General features: G+C 41.8%; 1 protein-coding gene across 4 annotated transcripts in view; it reads left to right on the top strand.

Moving 5' to 3' along the window:
• The window catches only part of LOC112564582 (neuropeptide CCHamide-2 receptor-like), a 56,490-nt gene that overhangs the window by 32,326 nt on the left and 6,946 nt on the right, over positions 1-17,218 (top strand). Inside the window, exons 2-4 of one of the 4 annotated variants that reach the window (XM_025239504.1) lie at positions 1,907-1,993; positions 9,406-9,528; positions 11,637-12,123. In XM_025239504.1, the coding sequence (XP_025095289.1) occupies positions 9,523-9,528; positions 11,637-12,123 (493 nt within the window). In that variant the 5' untranslated portion in view covers positions 1,907-1,993; positions 9,406-9,522. Of the gene's footprint in view, positions 1-1,906; positions 1,994-4,103; positions 4,148-9,405; positions 9,529-11,636; positions 12,124-17,218 lie in introns of those variants that run through there. The other 3 variants (XM_025239503.1, XM_025239506.1, XM_025239505.1) reach the window with 3 other exon arrangements.

Here is a 17,218-nt window from a genome sequence, read left to right as displayed (position 1 = left end):
ATGTTTTGACAGTAAACCCTTATTTTGATGTGAACGTTTAATTTTTTTTAAATTCGCGACAGTTGTTGACTTATTTACTTATTTTTACTGTGCCTTTCTGAAATATTCTTCTAAATATGCTGACAAAAGGCGCAATGACAATGACAATGATAATGACAATGACAATGATCCACTTTATTGGTCGCAGTGGGCAATTTAAACATGGGAAGGTGCTCTAGTTACAATAAGTGAAAATAAAAGTAGAACAACAAGTTCACTGCCAGGTGCAGCGTTAAGATGTACATTAGCACGTTGAAGGAAGGCAAATTATATATATATTATACATTCACAAGTGAAGATATCTTGCATCATTAGATTTTGTATAATAATTGTGTAACCCATGCTATGCGCACCTATCATCTCGCACACACAGTTATGACATTTCATCTGAGTTCATCAGCTACACTGCAGGTGGCACAAACGATTCAGACTACATACACGCATGGAATAACGTTTACCTGAGCTTAATACTACAATTTCTCTTGCTAGTACATGTTCAGGATTTGACAAAGTGCTTGAAGCTATCCTTACTGTTTGCTGGTCACAAAAAGAAGCCAAATCCGACACCAATTATCTTAGAACAGATGTGGACAACACTGTTCAGACTGTTCCTATCATGGAACAGAGAGATTGCGAAACAGCATACAAATGAAAAAGATAAAAGACTCAAAAACGACAGGTAGAAACGGCCTAAGATTGCTTGACTGACTGAAAACCTATTGAGATTACTCAGAAGGTACATTCTCTGTTGGCAACAGTCTCTTCGGTGTTGTGGGGACCCAGTGCTTGTAACAACAATATCAGAATAATTACTATTTACATATACCCTCTGCTGTCTGTGGTCAAAAATCCACTATCCCCATCCCCTTCTGTTGTTTATCAGTTTTCCTCCCCATCGAGCCAAGATGCCCTCGGTCGCAGTCTCTCTGCTCACAATTGTGAAGGGCGAGAGAACTGGTGAAGACCCTAGGGGCCATAGTTATGATCCAGGGATGCAAATGTAACTGCCAAATAGCTTTTCATCCCCATCAGTACCTTCCTCTCTAGAAAGTTCTCTGTAGCCGTACGCAAGACGGGGACCACTCGCCTTCTCCTGCGCCTGTTGCCTGTTACAGTCGTTGTTCCTGTCTTTAGTTAACCCCTGGGTAAGGTTACTTCTGACCATAGCTACACCTTCTGCTTAATTAAGGTGTGTTAGCAATAAATGTCATTGTATTACAGATTGGTTAGCCACGCACACCATTCAATATAAAGGAGTATGCCTCCAATATCCTGAAGAACAAAACCAGGCGGCAGTTGAAACAGTGTTGGCAGATGCAGGCTGTCAACAATAATCGGCAACAGCAGCTGACAGCAGCACTTAGAAGTGTTGACTGTTTAACAGCAGTACTACAGTTGACACCTTCACACTGGGATGCTAATGAGCAGACCGACAAGCAAAATTTGGGGCTAAAGACAAGCAGGATGAAAACAAGACACTTGAAAGAAAAAATGTTTTTATACACCATCCGCAGAAGACTGGGCTAGAGATTCTACCCTGAAATAGTTACAAGAACTGCCTTTCTTGTTGCTAATGGTTACCATTATTAATATTATAATATTATTAATATAATAACGCTGGGTATGCTCAGCAAGTCAGTGTAAGATCCGAAACACAAACAATTTATGCAGCAGTAAATAATGGTTTCAGGTTTGACATGTCCGCTGTTATATACATGGATTACATATTCAGGTTGGTTGGTGGTGCATGGCTAGAGCGGCTGTCACAACCTCAGGTTTTGCCTCAGATACTCAGGTTTCCTTCCCTGTGTGTGTGTGTGTGTGTGTGTGTGTGTGTCCGTGTGCACGTGTCTGTATATATTCAAAGCTCGGAGCCTGCCTGGTGCAGAGGGAAGACTACAAAGGCGCCGCATCATTAGGCTGATGACTGATGTCGTCTGGGAAACTGTGCCATGTAAGAAAACATTTACTGACTTATTTACTTCCATCTAGGGATGATTTTCGCTTAAATATCGCCTTCCCTTACATTCTGTAAATGCTTTAGAAAGTCCACTTCCAGCACACTCAGTTGTTAGAGCGGTTTAACGCCTCATCGACATGAAACACAGTCACGTGATTTACGCCGTGCAGACAGCGGTGATCTCCTTTACTGACCCTCGGCACGTGTCCTGAGAATATTGCAAAGCCCTCGACACGCGGCCTTCTATCCTGTGTTCAAATGCATCATCAAATTAGGGAGGACGGCAAGAGTCTGGCCACTCCGTCTGTCACAACAGGGGCAGATAAGTGGTGTGTATTATGTCGGATAATGAAATAACACTAAACTTCTCCAGACCTGTTTCATTGTTCAAGCCCTGCCTAAACAGACTTGTATTCTGGAAATGGAATCACTGGGGTGGAGATTAACAATATTTCATCATTTATTGCATTATTCCTCTCTCATTATTCCGTTATTCTAATAGAGGCGAGGACAAAATAAATATATAATCTGTTTCAAGATAACATCTTTTTATGCTTTGGCTGAAAAGCGGACTGAGGCTTGTTTCCGATGTGAGATGCTCGACAGTAGACAGATTGTGGAATGGAAGTTTTTATCTCTCTCTCTCAGTCAGTCCATCCCACTATTTTGCTAATAAATTCAATGGACCATGTCCTGACAACTTCCAAAGTGATTATGTTTTTCTGTTACTGGAGTAGGCTTTTAAGTGGGCATGAATTACAAGGAGTTACAATCCCAGTGAATGTTGTTTACATGTCAACTGTACTGTTTCCATATCCACGGAATATTAACGCCTCGCTCTAACAAGAAACAACTCACCACTTCATATAATATGGTATTGAGTGCTAACATCTGTTTGTTGACATCTGTGTCGTATATGTTTCTGTCTGCTGCTCCACTGATGGGCACAATATGCAGATAAACTGCCTTATTCAATATGATAATAGCATAATATCGACGATATCATAATACCAGAGGATGATTGTCTCTAAAAATGACTAATGGTGTGTTTGTGTGCGCCATTCTTAACTGAATGACAAATGTTTGACCAGTTCGGCAAACTGTATATTTATATAAGCTTCCCCCAACTTGGTCATGCGATGAGGGACTAGTTCTGTTGACTGTTGAGAGAGGACAGATACAATCCATGTTGACTTTGTCACGGACATACACAGTACACATACATACACTGCGTCCACACACTTTCTGTCAAACCACAAAGGACAGATTTGCCTGTGGGTCTCCAGACAGTTTGTTGTGAGTCCAAGACGAAGAAGGTCTGTCCTCTGTTCTCTGTAGTTAGAGAAACTGGTGGCATTTACATTTCATGTCGTCTGACAGTGGTCTCCGGGTCTCCTGCTAACATGAACTGTGTACAGGACTACTGACTAACCACAGACAGTCTCAAGAGTATTGACTTATCACAGACAGTTCTTCCCCCCAAACAGAAAAAGCTCCACATTAGTTGATTGTGTAACTAAGAACACACGTCCACTGATTGTATTAATAGCTGGTAAAGGGTTTGGGTCGTCCGTACTCTCTAGTCTAGATCGTTGATTTATCAGCCGAATAAAAAGATAAATCCACACACACACACACAAACACGCACACACACATCCTCTCAACTGTCCCTATTCCCCGGTTCATGAAAGGTAGTTCAGTAAAGCCACTCAACTTCCCCCAACCCCTCTGTTCAATGGGGTCCTGTACACTTTTGTATTCTACACATGTTTGATGAAGGTAATTGTATCTACATTTGTAACAACACAATACACGAGCTTTGGCTGTAAATTCTATACTCTGCTATATTTATTTATCGTGTTAAGCATGAATTAAAAAAGCTGTGGTAAGAAGCTTTGTCCACACCAGCCTCGTTTTAGTAGTTAACTGGAAAAATCGTCTGCCAGCAGTCGAGTAAAACAAGTTCGTGTACACAGCCAATGGCCTGACATACGTTTTGTCCAAGTCTCGTAAGATGACACCTCGGGTATATTGTATTGAGTATACGAGTATATTGATGACTAGGAAACAGGTGTGGAAGGCGCAATCTGTGACAATCCGACACAACAATGTTCCTCTGACAAGAAGTAACCACCAGTCCTGTTGAGGGTAGGTAAGATTCATTTTTACCTACACCGTAGGACTTGTAAAATATATGAAGAGAAACTTTCATAGCCCTTATGTCCTTACAGGTTGTGGTTCATCGTAACCAGGGGATTATTCAGCGGGAAGTGGTTTATCGGGGCTAGAGGATTTTGAGGACGACATAGCCCGTGTTTATTTTTTGTTCAATGATCAGATATACATTGCTGTGGGCATAGAACTCGTGTCAGAACACAGCACATGGAGTATTCTTTTATTTTGTTTTCTTTTCTTGAATGCCAATATTATGATACAATATCAACAAACAATTTTAAAATAGTCGCATTTTATTTTGAATTCACTAATAAATCTCCAAAATATCAGGCAGGTCTGATGACACACATCTCTCTCTATATATATCTATATATAGCACAAAATGTCTGACTGATTGTACTCTTACTTCACACTCCCACGAGCTCCTCTCAAGCAGGCTACGGTCTGGAAAGTTCGGTCTTCCAGCAGGCAAAGTGTTTCAACGGTCCACATCGTTGTAGCCACTTTAAATATTGTAAACGACTGGCATCACGGGAAGTCCTTAAGTGAGAGTAGTCTCCCCTTTCTGGTATCCCCGCTACAGGACCCTCAGGGGGATCTTTACTCCTCCTCCTCCCAAACACTGGACGAGTCTCCGTCCTCGGTCGTCGATGAGCCCCGGTTATAAGGTCGAGTAGTTTCTGTCTTCAGCACTCGGCTGACAGGATAGACGCAGGGTGGGTATGATGCGACTCAGTAACCACAGTGTTTGCACAGACCACTGGAGTGCTCCTTGCAGACCTCCTCGCTTTTTGCGAGTCTGGACAAGTAGTACTTCTGGTCTCCCCAAAGTCATTCCTAATAAATTAGTTTTCTATAAATAATATTCCTTTAGCTTTCGCGCCAGAGTCAACTTTCTCTCAGTATCATCTTGATTCTGACTTCTCCTGGTAACTGTGCTTATGTTTAGAAAACATCCACGTGTGTAGATATACTTACAGTAAGCAAAGTGAACCTTTATGTGCCCCAGAAATCTCTTCCCTAGGGTTCCAGCCAACATAGTCTCTTAATGTTGAGTTAGGGGCGAGTTTGAAATGGACTGACTTAAATATGAAAAATAGATGGCGCTTGTCACTACCTCAGTGGTGGTCCTGGATTAAGGTCTGGCCTCCGGGCCACATAATAGCTTTGGGTGGAGTGGAGTGACATGAATGTACGGACACCAGAGCTTCAACAACCAGCATCACCAAATCCTTGTGGCCTCCCCGTTGTCATACGAAATGGACAAAGCGCATGATCGTTCCAGTGAGCACCACTCAGCTACACGGCACTGTGGGTAAGAACAATGATATTTGACCAAAGACCACCCTCTTTGGGAAATTCTGTAAGGAGGAGATCAGAGTTAAGTCCCTTCGCTTCTCCATGTTATGAGAATTCATGCTCAAGGCTAAGAGGAGGTCTGGACATAGATGCTATGTGTTTGTAGGTGAATGTGTAGGTGGGGGACATTGAAGGGTGTGGAACCCACAGTCCGAGTAGTCGTGTCTGTATGGGTGAGTATCATCGGTAGTCGTCGAATGATTGGCGACCATCATCAAGTCAAATTCCTAGTGTGCTATTATTTATCAAATAAATTCTTCTCTTTCTTTTTAATCTGTCTTGTGGTGGACTGAAAGTCTCCCTAACATCTGGTGGTTGTTTTTTTCAGTTTTACTTGTTTCTTACTGCTGTGCTTCGATTTGTTTTTCCCTGACACTTTTTCAAAACCTTTTGTGCGTTTTCTGAGATCTGACTCGCTGCCCTCAGATCACACATCAACTCTAGACATATCATATTACATTTGGTTAAACTAAAAAAATATTGAAATCGTATTAGAAAAACTATTATTTTCAACCAATATTTCTTCTTCGGTGAAACTGAGGCTTCAGTATACTCAAAAAGTTAACTTTTCAGCAATAACAGGCAGAAAATAAAATAGAAAATGAGAGAGAAAAAACAAAATCAGGAAGAAAGAAGAAATAAAAAGAAAGAGTAAATAAAAATATCTTTCTCCAAAAAAATAATAGAACGCCATAGAAACATATCAAGACGACTCAAAAATAGATGAAGTGTTGTCCAGATGCTGTCATCCATGTACAGGTGCTATTTCCTACCTGTCAGCCCATCGTTCACTCACAAAAAGTTTTGCAGCTGAAAATGAACTGCCTGCCATAAAAGCTTCGGCCTAGTGACAGTGTGAGAAAAAAAAATCCAACATCTCCTTCAGTTCTGATTATAGTCTGTATTACCTGGTGGGTGGTGGGACACTATCCATCTCGGTAATTTCCCATATGAGGACGAGCTTCCGCTTCCCGAGACATCGGAATCAGACATTTTTTCTCTCGGAAAGTGGTTCCTAATGCAGTCTCCCGGAGCCTGTCAGTACCTGAGAGACATTTAGAGATTTTTTGGTGCGGAACAGACGATAATGGACTTTATTTTGAACTGTCCTGGGATATCTGATGACGACGACGATGATGATGATACAATATGATTGGGTGTAGGGGGACAGGGTACTAGGGCATCCAGGGCAAACAGCTGTGAATAATGTTAGGGGAAAGTATAATGTTCATAGACTGACATTTGCAGAAAACTGTTCCTGTGCTTGTAGTTGTGTTACAGGCAAGCACCATCATCGGAGGGCGTGAAGGCGTGTGAAGGGGTCACAGTTCAAGAGACCAGCCAGCCAGCGGGGAATGGAGGGCGGGGATGCGAGGGGAGGGGTGGGGTTGGTGGATGGAGACGGGGGTGATCGGGAGGACCCCTAGGATGGAGGAGACCACATGCCAGCCTTACCTTCCTCTCTTCTTTCCCAAGTCTGAAGAAGTTCCGTACTTCCACTTAGGAAATAAGTACATCTGAGCTCAGGGACAACAGCACCGACAATGTTGCTACATGTTTGTTGTTGGTTATGCCAACTGTTTGATGCTCAATATTGTTTTACCACAGAATTTTGAACCATAGGACTACTGTCGCATTCTCTCAGTTTAAAGGAGTATTAAAGCGGTTAAGAAACACATATGAAGGTAGAGTCAGTGGAAGTTAAATAAGTATGTCTATCTAACCATCTTCAACTGTCAGGCACAACTCTTGGGATGGGAAAATGCGGGGCAGTGGGACAGAAAGCTCGGCACTGTGACTAGGGTGGTCTACATGTGCAACTAGAGCACCTTTCCATATTCACATTGCCCGCTGGGACAAATAAAGTTGGTCATTGTTACATATTGGAAGCTGTGACAGCTGGAGTTTCAGACCAAAGAGAAAAATAAAACCAGAGGAAGGTGCTTTACCTGATGGCTCTTCTTTAAAATGAGAAAGAAGAGAAAGTGTAGTGATAAATGTATCACAGTTAATGACCAGTCATATAAGACAGAAGGACTGGAAAAAGGTGTAGAAACCCAGTTTTCTTGTTTTACTCCGCAAATAATAGTCGGTGTGGCGATACTTGATATTAGTCCTCATGCTGGGAGAGAGAGAGGAGAAGGAGATTGAAAGGACATAAGTGGGTGGTTTCGTAACAAGGACATCGAGATATATATAAGGTAAGCCTAAACGCTTAATTATCCAATATTTTTATTGATAATGGTTCTCTATCGGGTAAGAGGAGACAAGTATTTGTCTGGAGTTGAGCACAGCCTTGAGGTCATCGACTACAACATCCATCCTATCTGTGATCATCTAATGAAGACAGTCGCCAAGTGTTTGCGATGCTGAGATAAGGTGTGCGTGCAGCAGCAGTTTCTAATAATGTTCTCTGAGGTAAAAAAAATAAAAGGAACAATCGAACATCTGTTTTTTTATTGAGTCTTTTGAAGACTTGTTGTTTTTGAACACGGAATTGGAATCCTTAGAGTACAGAAGTGTCACGAATGAAATCAATCTTTTCTTTGCCATCACCCCGCCCCTGTCCCACAGACAAACAAGATATTTGCACGCTTGCAGGCGCGGACAGGGGCTCGGACCTCGAGACTGCTTCATTCACAAGGTCTGTTTATAGCAGACATTTATAACAGACATTTATAGCAGACATTTATAGCAGTCTGTTTATAGATAGCAAGGGTACCGGCGGTGTCCGGGTTTGGTTTTTAAATAATGGCGAGGCATTTATTGGCCAAAAACATTTTCAGTAATTATATTGTCAGCTTTGAATCTTTTTGTGTTTCGTGCTGGAATTAACTGACTGACAATTGCCATTCTACTCTTTTATTTGAGTCGAGATTATTCAATGAACCTACTTCGTCAAATATTCAGCGCATGCGTAGAAAACACACGCGCCGTTGGTCAAACCGGAAGTTCGAGGGTAGGGGGAGACTATACAGCTACTTTTATCGAGACATAATGATGGAAAAGATCACTGCTGTGTTATCAATTATCATAACAATAAACAAAAAGAAAATAAATAGAAGAAAAGTTGATATTTTATGTTTTCTCGGTTGGACAAAAGGTTTCACAGCTCGATAGAAGAAAACTGTGGTTGCAAGCGATGCACTGAAAGATGTGTTGACGACAGTGCAGATGTTCTGTCCCCAAGCCCTCAACAAAAGATGGAAGAGCCAGACACAGACACATCGTGCTCTGCTCTTTCACGTAGGTCAAGCTTCGTTTTCATTATCTCGCTTCATCTCTGCTACCCACGATGCAACATTGTCCAGTCCTCGCCTCTCTTTCACTCAAACCGATGTTTTAACCCTGAAATGGCCGAGCTCATCGCAGTACAATGAAAGGATGTGATTATCGACAAAAGCGATGACCTGCGGCAAGGCCCCCTGACTGATGGTTGCCGTAGGAAAACAATAACAACATGGGGTCATAGGTCACCGGGTAATGAACTTGTAGCGAAACGGTGCAGCTGGTGTCGCAGTGGCTCAAGACCTGTCACCCCAGACAGTGAAAATCAGGGCCGTGGGTTCGAATCTTGGCTCGAATATAACTCTCTCTGGATGTGACATGTATTTATTTACAGGACTGACCGTCAGTGGTTTTTTTTTAGGGGCACACCGTGTGTGAGTGTGTGATTGTGAGATGAGAATAGTGTTCACACACTTAGCAAATTGTTGTGTGACTTTTCTCTGTGTTTCTGTTTAGTACTGGAGAGCTCTAGTACTCCATGAAAAAAAACAACACGCGCCCCAGAAGATTGAGATATACATGTATATGATAAATGCATGGAAAACCCTGACGTAGTTACATTACTTTTTCCATTTCATTCGCAGCTGCAGTAGGTCAACTGAATGATCCAGAACTTTGCACCTGTTCATCCTTCACTTTTTCACTGTTGAAAGTACATACACCAGAACTACATCGTGCGGTGCCAGACATGTAAAAACTTAATGATGGTAGGTCACGTGCTTTCTCATCATCTGGCTGCTGGAGAAAAAGATCGTCCTGTACAGACACTGATAGTTAACACATTGCAAAATATATTTTTGTGCAATTCAGAACATTTGAAAAAAAAAAGTTTGAGAAATGTATTCTGGTGGTTATTAGGATTACGCTTCATGGTTGTTGCTTGTCATTTGTGTTTTTGTCCTGTATGAGTTCCTCGATTATTTTTTTTAAGTGTTTTTGAGAGTCAGACAGGTAAAAATATATTACATACAGACAGAAATATACACAAACAGGAAAGCACAGAGACCGCAAGGCTCAGCAGTCGCGTGGATGGGTTGAAGGGACGGAGAGAGAGATAGTGTCAGAAGAAGACAGATTGAGAGAGAATTAGAGAGAAATGGATGACACAAAGAGTGGAAATAATGGACAAAGAGAGCGAGAGGGCGAAAAGAGAGAGAGATGGATGAAGAGAGAACATGAAAATAGAAACCGATTTGGAAACATCTCGAATTTGCTGCTCGAGTAATGAGATCACGTGTGCATCCTCAGCTTCTTAGTGTTGGAGAGCCTGAAGACACGACTAGGCCGTTACAAGACCGGTGTAAGACCGTTACAAGACCTGTGTAAGACCGTTACAAGACCTGTGTAAGACCGTTACAAGACCTGTGTAAGACCGTTACAAGACCTGTGTAAGACCGTTGCAAGACCTGTGTAAGACCGTTACAAGACCTGTGTAAGACCGTTACAAGACCTGTGTAAGACCGTTACAAGACCTGTGTAAGACCGTTACAAGACCGGTGTAAGGCGGCATGAAGACGCTTTGTGGACGTTAGAAACCCGTTATAATACCGTTTAAGGCCGTTAGAAGACCCCTGTAAGACCGTTTGAAGATTGTTGTATGACCACTCTAAGACTACTTTAAGAACAAGAGAGAACCGCTATTGAGAGCGCTCTCAGACCCTTGTAGGCCGTTAAAATACCTCTATAAGACCACCATAACAACCTGTCATACCGTTATAAGACACTTGTATAACAGCTGTACAAGACCATAATAAGACCCTGTAATACCCAGAAATCTTTATAATAAATCCTAAGAGCCCTGTGAGATCACCTTCTTGACAAACCTATGATGAGCTTTATAAGACCTTCTTAAGACCCATGTAAGACTATTTTAGACCTTCATAAGACTGTCCTAAGACTTAGGTAAGACAGTTTTAGACCTTCATAAGACCGTCTTAAGACTTAGGTAAGAGTTTTAGACCTTCATAAGACCGTCTTAAGACTTAGGTAAGACAGTTTTAGACCTTCACAAGACTGTCCTAAGACTTAGGTAAGACAGTAGTAAGATTGTGAAGGTCTGGTGACGACTCCAACTCGTCAGTTGAGAACACACCATTAATCTGCCCAACAATGGAGGCAGAGGGTGCGTTGGGTACAGCTGTGCAGCACGTCCTTTGTCTGGCATTCCTCGCCTAATCCTCACAACAAACTACCCTAAGCTGACATTTGAAGAATTTTCTCTGGCTCCCTATTTCCTGCAGTAGGTTTGTGCGCAGACAGACACGCTTTATCAAGCTGTGATCAGGTCTTAGGTTTTAATGAGTTTGGGTTAATTTGCTGGGGGAAACCTCCTTCGCTCGTCTGTGGTGGAATAAAAATACTTTATGTGTAGCAGAATCTCCGGATGTTGTTTGACAGAGGGAGATTGGTAGAATAAATTTCCAGAAAGACTGGAACGCCTGATATACAACTTAGCAAGTGTGATGAATCATATTTCCTCTGGCGTAGGAGATAGAGAGAAAAAGAGTTTTTTAAGACCGATAAAAGACCTCCTTGAGACAGTTACAAAACTTTATAATACTGCTCTGTGTGTTTGTGTGTGGCACTCTTGTCTCTCTTGTCTCGTCCATTTACCGATGTCTGGTGGTTCCTTGGTCATAGTGACCACGCCCCCTCCCAACTTCCATTCTCTTGACAATTAAAATGCTTGCTTCATCTTCAATAATCTGTCACATCATGAAAACATCACAACAGACAGAAACGTTGGTGTGCTGAATAAATTTTTAACCGCTGAATGAATGTTTTAATGGTTTTTCCCGGCTGCGCGCCTCCGCAGGTGCTTGTGAGTCCCAGCGCCGCCACATCAAAGGCCGAGGACTCGGGATTGCTGTACCCGGGGACCTACCCTTCCAACACGCCAATCAACCTCTTCCTCCACTTCCCAGAGACCTTTGCACTCGTCCTCTGCTCCTTCCTCGTGATGGAGTTGTGCTCGCCCTGCAGCATGGCGAGGTGTCCTTGCAACGACAGCTTCTCCAACGACGATGTGCTCAACGACACCGAGGACTCAGCCCCCGACCTGGAGCCGCCCATGTACCTGATGGTGTACACCACAGCTCTCGCCCTCCTCATCTTCCTCGTCGGCGTCCTCGGCAACCTCCTGGTCATCCTGGTCGTGTGCCGGATACGCTCCATGCGCACGCGCATGAACTACTTCCTGGTGAGCCTGAGCCTGGCCGACCTGCTCGTCCTGTTGGTGTGTGAGCCGACAGCCATCATGGTCTTGTACACCAAGGATGTCTGGCTTCTTGGAGAAGCCATGTGTAAGTAGCAGCTTTTTACTGGACTTCGGATCTCTGACAATGTGTAAGTAACGGATTCTTACTGGGTTCGTTAAATGCGTACTAGGGTCTAATTTTAAAAAAATTGTTTACCTGTATTAAAGATGTATCTAAATTAATTTGTTTTACAAAGGACTCAAGTTCAGTTGCAAGATATTTTACAAGTTCTGAATGAAACTGAGTAGACGCCTTGTGTCATCGAGATACTAGGGTACAAATGTCACAGTCTACACAAAAAAGTATAAAACCTGAATGAACATGGACAGGTCTACGTCATCAAACCTACAACCAATGGGAGAGCTGAAACCACATGTCAGTTTGTCTCATCCAGGGACAAGCATTATGTCAGGTGTCAACCTCTCTGTACATAGCCATGTTTACAGACATTCCTGTGCTGACTTTTTGTAAAGCTCCACATTGGCTTACTGAGGGATTAAATGGACTGTGGAGATGAAGGATTAAAAGAACATTGTGCGTGTCAGTTTGGATTAACTAGGATGACACTGAGTCATTTTATGGCCATGTTAATTTGAAAGCTCATTACCTGCCGCTAACTTAACGACTTACCCAATCGAGTTGTCCGCCCCGAATGCAATGAATCCCATCATCACCTCCACTGATTGCCTGTAATGCCAGTTCCACTGGCTGCCACCAGGAGGGAGGCTAATGTTCAGGCAGCTGCTTGGCCTTCCTAGTCTTGTGTGAGTTATTTTCTTGTTGTGCAACCAGTAGACTGACACTTGCATGTCGATGGTCATTAGCCTCAAGAAGAGACCAATGTCTCGACCAAAACATTATTTATATTCTGTAAAAAAAAAAGAATTGTGTTTTGTTGACTAGCGAAAAAGATTTTTCTTTGTTTTTTCCCAGTCTTTCGGGGCAAACTCACTTCGTGGAGCTTCATACAAAAGTTGTAGTTAAAAAAGTCCACTCCTTTCCGGTCGACACTACACCCCGAATTACTCAACAAGAAAAATGATTTTTCGATTCATCTATTAAGGGTACATCACTGCCACGATAAGGGTATGTTGTGTCAGTAAGTGTATCCGTATCATTGTCCCTATAACAGTCCACCATGCCGCCGTACCGAGAAGGGTACATCGTTCTAACTACCCACTTAGTGTGTACTGCTGTCAACCATCATCTACAGCCATCATCATCCTCGCAGAAATCGTCAGTCCCCACCCCTACCCATGCTATTCTCACCATTTATCTCCTCTTTCCATCCGTCTTTCCCGAGAGGTCATTATTTTCCTAATGAGCCCTTCCGGACGAAGACTTCTGTGAAGTCCTGACCCCTGTGATCATTAATTTCCTTTCACATCCCGAGCTTTGTTCTTGCGGTGTGGCGGGTAATCCACCGACAAATCATCATGCTCCGACTCTGAACTGAGAAACAATTTTGTGGAGGGCACGGGGACTCGGTCCTAACGGAGGTTTGCAGATCGCCTGGTTAAATATCAAAGTTCATGAAAGAAACTCAGAAAAGAACATTAATTTAAAAAATGTGAACTCTTTCTACACTGAAGAACTTTTCGTTGGCAGGAGCAACAAAAAATAACAATAATAATAACTATGAGAGAATGTTTTAAACTAAAGAACCGCAACTACATCATCGCGTGACTGGCGGCGGACTTGGACCTCGTCCATCGCCATCTTGGGGACGTGGAGTGGTTCACTGGACTGGCAGCAGTTGCCTGACTTGCTCGACTTGTCTTTCTTGATTATGAGACTGGAATCTCCTTCACAGGCAGCTCATGGTTTAAACTGTCAGTCGCTAGGAAATAACAACAAAATATCAGAAGGATGATACCGTGCATTGTAAAGCAGTAAAAGACAATTCCACTACGAATGAGAAATAATAATCATCATAACTTACATCAGTAAATATACAAATCAACATATTATATTACTACGCTAAACATGAATAGTAATAATAATACCAATAACAACACAAGAATATAAAGTACATAAGGATGTGATGACAACAAAGAACAAAGATAATGAGTTTGTAAAGCATTGTTTCTTTCCTTAAAATTATTATTTTATCTTAGAATTAAAAAACAAAGTTTAGCTACGGTGAATTAATTTGAAATAGGTTAACTTAAATTAATTATGTTTTCGTCAATCAGTGTATCCCACACCCCATCCCACCCACTCCCTCAATATCGTGAGTTTACAAAACTGATGTCAGAGAGAACAATAGAGGAAACAACGATGACATTGATGGACGATACGATAAGCAGCTTTCCTCACACAGAGGTCCCCCCTCGCCACACAAAATATGTTAAAAAATACAGAAGCCTGGAATAAGAGAAGGGAGCAATCAAATAAGGAACAACAATGAGGGCCATCACAGAGCAGCTCATTTCCCTCGTGGAATGTTTTAATATCAATTTTCTTGTTTATGTAAATAAGTAGCTAAGCTGCGCTTGTCTTCCCCTGGCTGTAAAGAGCGATGTTTACATGTGTTTTGTTTGTTTAGGTCGTCTGCTTCCACCCTTGAACACATTTTTTGTAAACATGAAGTCTAATTCTGGAAGTGTTTTGCTCAATACGTGTGAGTCAGTCTGTATCTCTTCCTTTGTTATCCTTCGCTCTCTCTTGTATTTTTTTGTTTTGTTTGTTTGTTTTTTGTTTTGTTTTGTTTTTTGTTTGTTTGTTTGTTTTTTTGTTTTTTGTTTTTTTTGGTTTCTTGGGTTTTTTTTTAACTTTTAAAAAATTATCAATCCCTTTTATTTATTCTTTCCTTCCTTATTCTATTTTATCTCTCTCTTTCTTCCTTTTTCCTTGCAGCCATCTTTCTTCCTTCTCCCTCACTCTTATTTGTATGTGTCTCTTTTCCCTTCTTTTTCTCTCACTTAATGCACTTCTTTACTTATTTATTTTATTGCCTCGCATCCCACACGCCTGCCCCAATATTCTCTCTGTCTCTTTTTTCTACTTTGGATTCATTTTCCTCCGTGAGTTTCTCCATGCTTGTGACTTAATGGAGTGAACAGATTCATAAAATAACATTTAGTATTATTGACATGGGTTAGGGTTTGCAGTTTTAGTCACAACTTCTACTATCATCTTTCGAAACATTCTCTGCATCCTGTTCTACGTTTACTTACTAAGAAAGAAAGAAAGAAAGAAAGAAAACGAAAGAAAGAAGAAAGAAATTGATTTTGTGGAACTCATTTCCCCGAGAGAAGGCAAGCCCAGAGCGCTCGGCATGAGAGATTACAAAGGAACGGACAGTTAACTGAACAAAAAATGCAAACGTCAGCAGGCGGACGATACCTCGGCAAACATGAGCAAAGTTCGTGGAGGAAGATGAGGAATAGATGAGTGTGCGCAAGAGATCGCCAGATTATAAAAGCTATTTGTTCAAGAGGTGGGTTTTGTGGCCAAACACGAAAGCTTCGAATATGGACACATGTCCAAGAGAAAGAAGCAGACAATATCAAATGGCAGGGGCAGACAATACCAAATGGCAGGGACAGAGAAGGAATGATTGCGGAATTTTTCGCCTGATGGACGGCAGAAAGAGGATGTCAACAGTTCTTCCGAGTTCTTTTCTCTAGACTTTGCTCTCCCCGCTTCTAAGTTGTAGACGCTTAATGATCCAATGTTGTCCCATCCACCATCACCGCAACACTGTCAACTGTCTCCAACAGCCCCTTAAACAACTAATGCAATGTTTTCTAATAGTCTGATGAAGCCTGGTTAAGGATATCATATCCCAAAATCCCAGTGAAACCCCTTTTCCCTTGTTGAGGTACACACCTACAAACATGACTAAAAGGTTTAACAACACAGTCATTGAGATTCTACATGGGTGTTGTGAAGGCCTCATGTAAAAGCTATGACCATATGTGAAGTCACGTGATCTTCTTTGCATCATCTTTGCAGACTTGTCGAGAAACAGGAGGGATGTATTTCTCATATTTGGCGAAATAAAAACTTGGACTAAGCTTTACTAGTCACAAGAAAAAATAGTGTACTCCAGTAGGTCTTTAAGCCCTCGAGGACATTGTATTCACACTTTAGTCATCAGAATTATCAGTGATGTAGTATGGTTTCATCGTTTTCATTGTTCATGTACATGGCTGAATACATTCGTTACCAGATTCTTTTCGTCAGATGTTCTCAGATGGTGTTGCTCACAATCCTGTCTTTGTCGTTGTACTGATGTGGACTCTCATGTTAGTAGCTTCTCAAGTCTGTTACACCAGAAGAGCCTGAATAACACTCATTTATTTTGTTTCACCAGGTGTAGCATTATTATGTGAACGTTGATGAGTAGAAACTACATCAGTCCTTGTGTCTGAACATTCACAAACACATCACAGTGTTCACTTGAACATGAACATGAACGAGCAAGAACACAACACAAAACAAGTGAGTTTCATCTGAAGGCTCCCTCGCCTAGCTTTCGCTGTTCCATTGGTCACATCTCTCAACGGCTTTAAGTGAATGCCGAGGGTTTTATTTTATTTGGGTCGTGTTTTCTTTAACTCGGGCCGCCAGCAGTTGTTTTCTTGTGCCCGAGTCTTGTTTTCCTTCACTCTGCTCGTTTTTCGCTTTCTGTTTATTTATTTATTGTGTCTGCCGGGAGCTTCGCTAGAAAACTCTTCTATCCCAGAATATTTTGGGTTAAAAGTTTCGAAAAATGAAATGGAATATTAAAGAGAAAAAAAGGGGAAAGTGGCAGCTGGATTTACTGGCCAATTCCACAGGTCTACAGAATAGTTTTGTGTTTAGTTTGACTGGTTCAATCAACATCTTTGTAATATGTTTATTAATTTCTAATTACTTGCTCATTTGTAGTTTAAACAGCCTGAGTGATCCATGTAAACTTTCTGCTTGGCCTTCATTCTGTCAGTAGCTTTGACACACGAGGGTCATTTCTCGTCTTTGGTGAGCTTTTGTTGAACCCTGAGATGTGAGGTCTGTCGGTTCATTTTTTTTATTTTCAGCCAGTTGTTGTTGTTGTTGTTGTTGTTGTTGTTGTTGTTGTTGTTGCTTGTTGTTGTTGTTGAAGAAGAAGAAGAATTTAGAAGGGAGTGTGCTTCCACCTTAAGGAGATTTC

This window comes from Pomacea canaliculata, linkage group LG5 (assembly GCF_003073045.1).
Source record: "Pomacea canaliculata isolate SZHN2017 linkage group LG5, ASM307304v1, whole genome shotgun sequence".
Classification (NCBI taxonomy): domain Eukaryota; kingdom Metazoa; phylum Mollusca; class Gastropoda; order Architaenioglossa; family Ampullariidae; genus Pomacea; species Pomacea canaliculata.
Note: the sequence above shows the minus strand (reverse complement) of the source record. Positions and strands in the feature narration are given on the sequence as shown.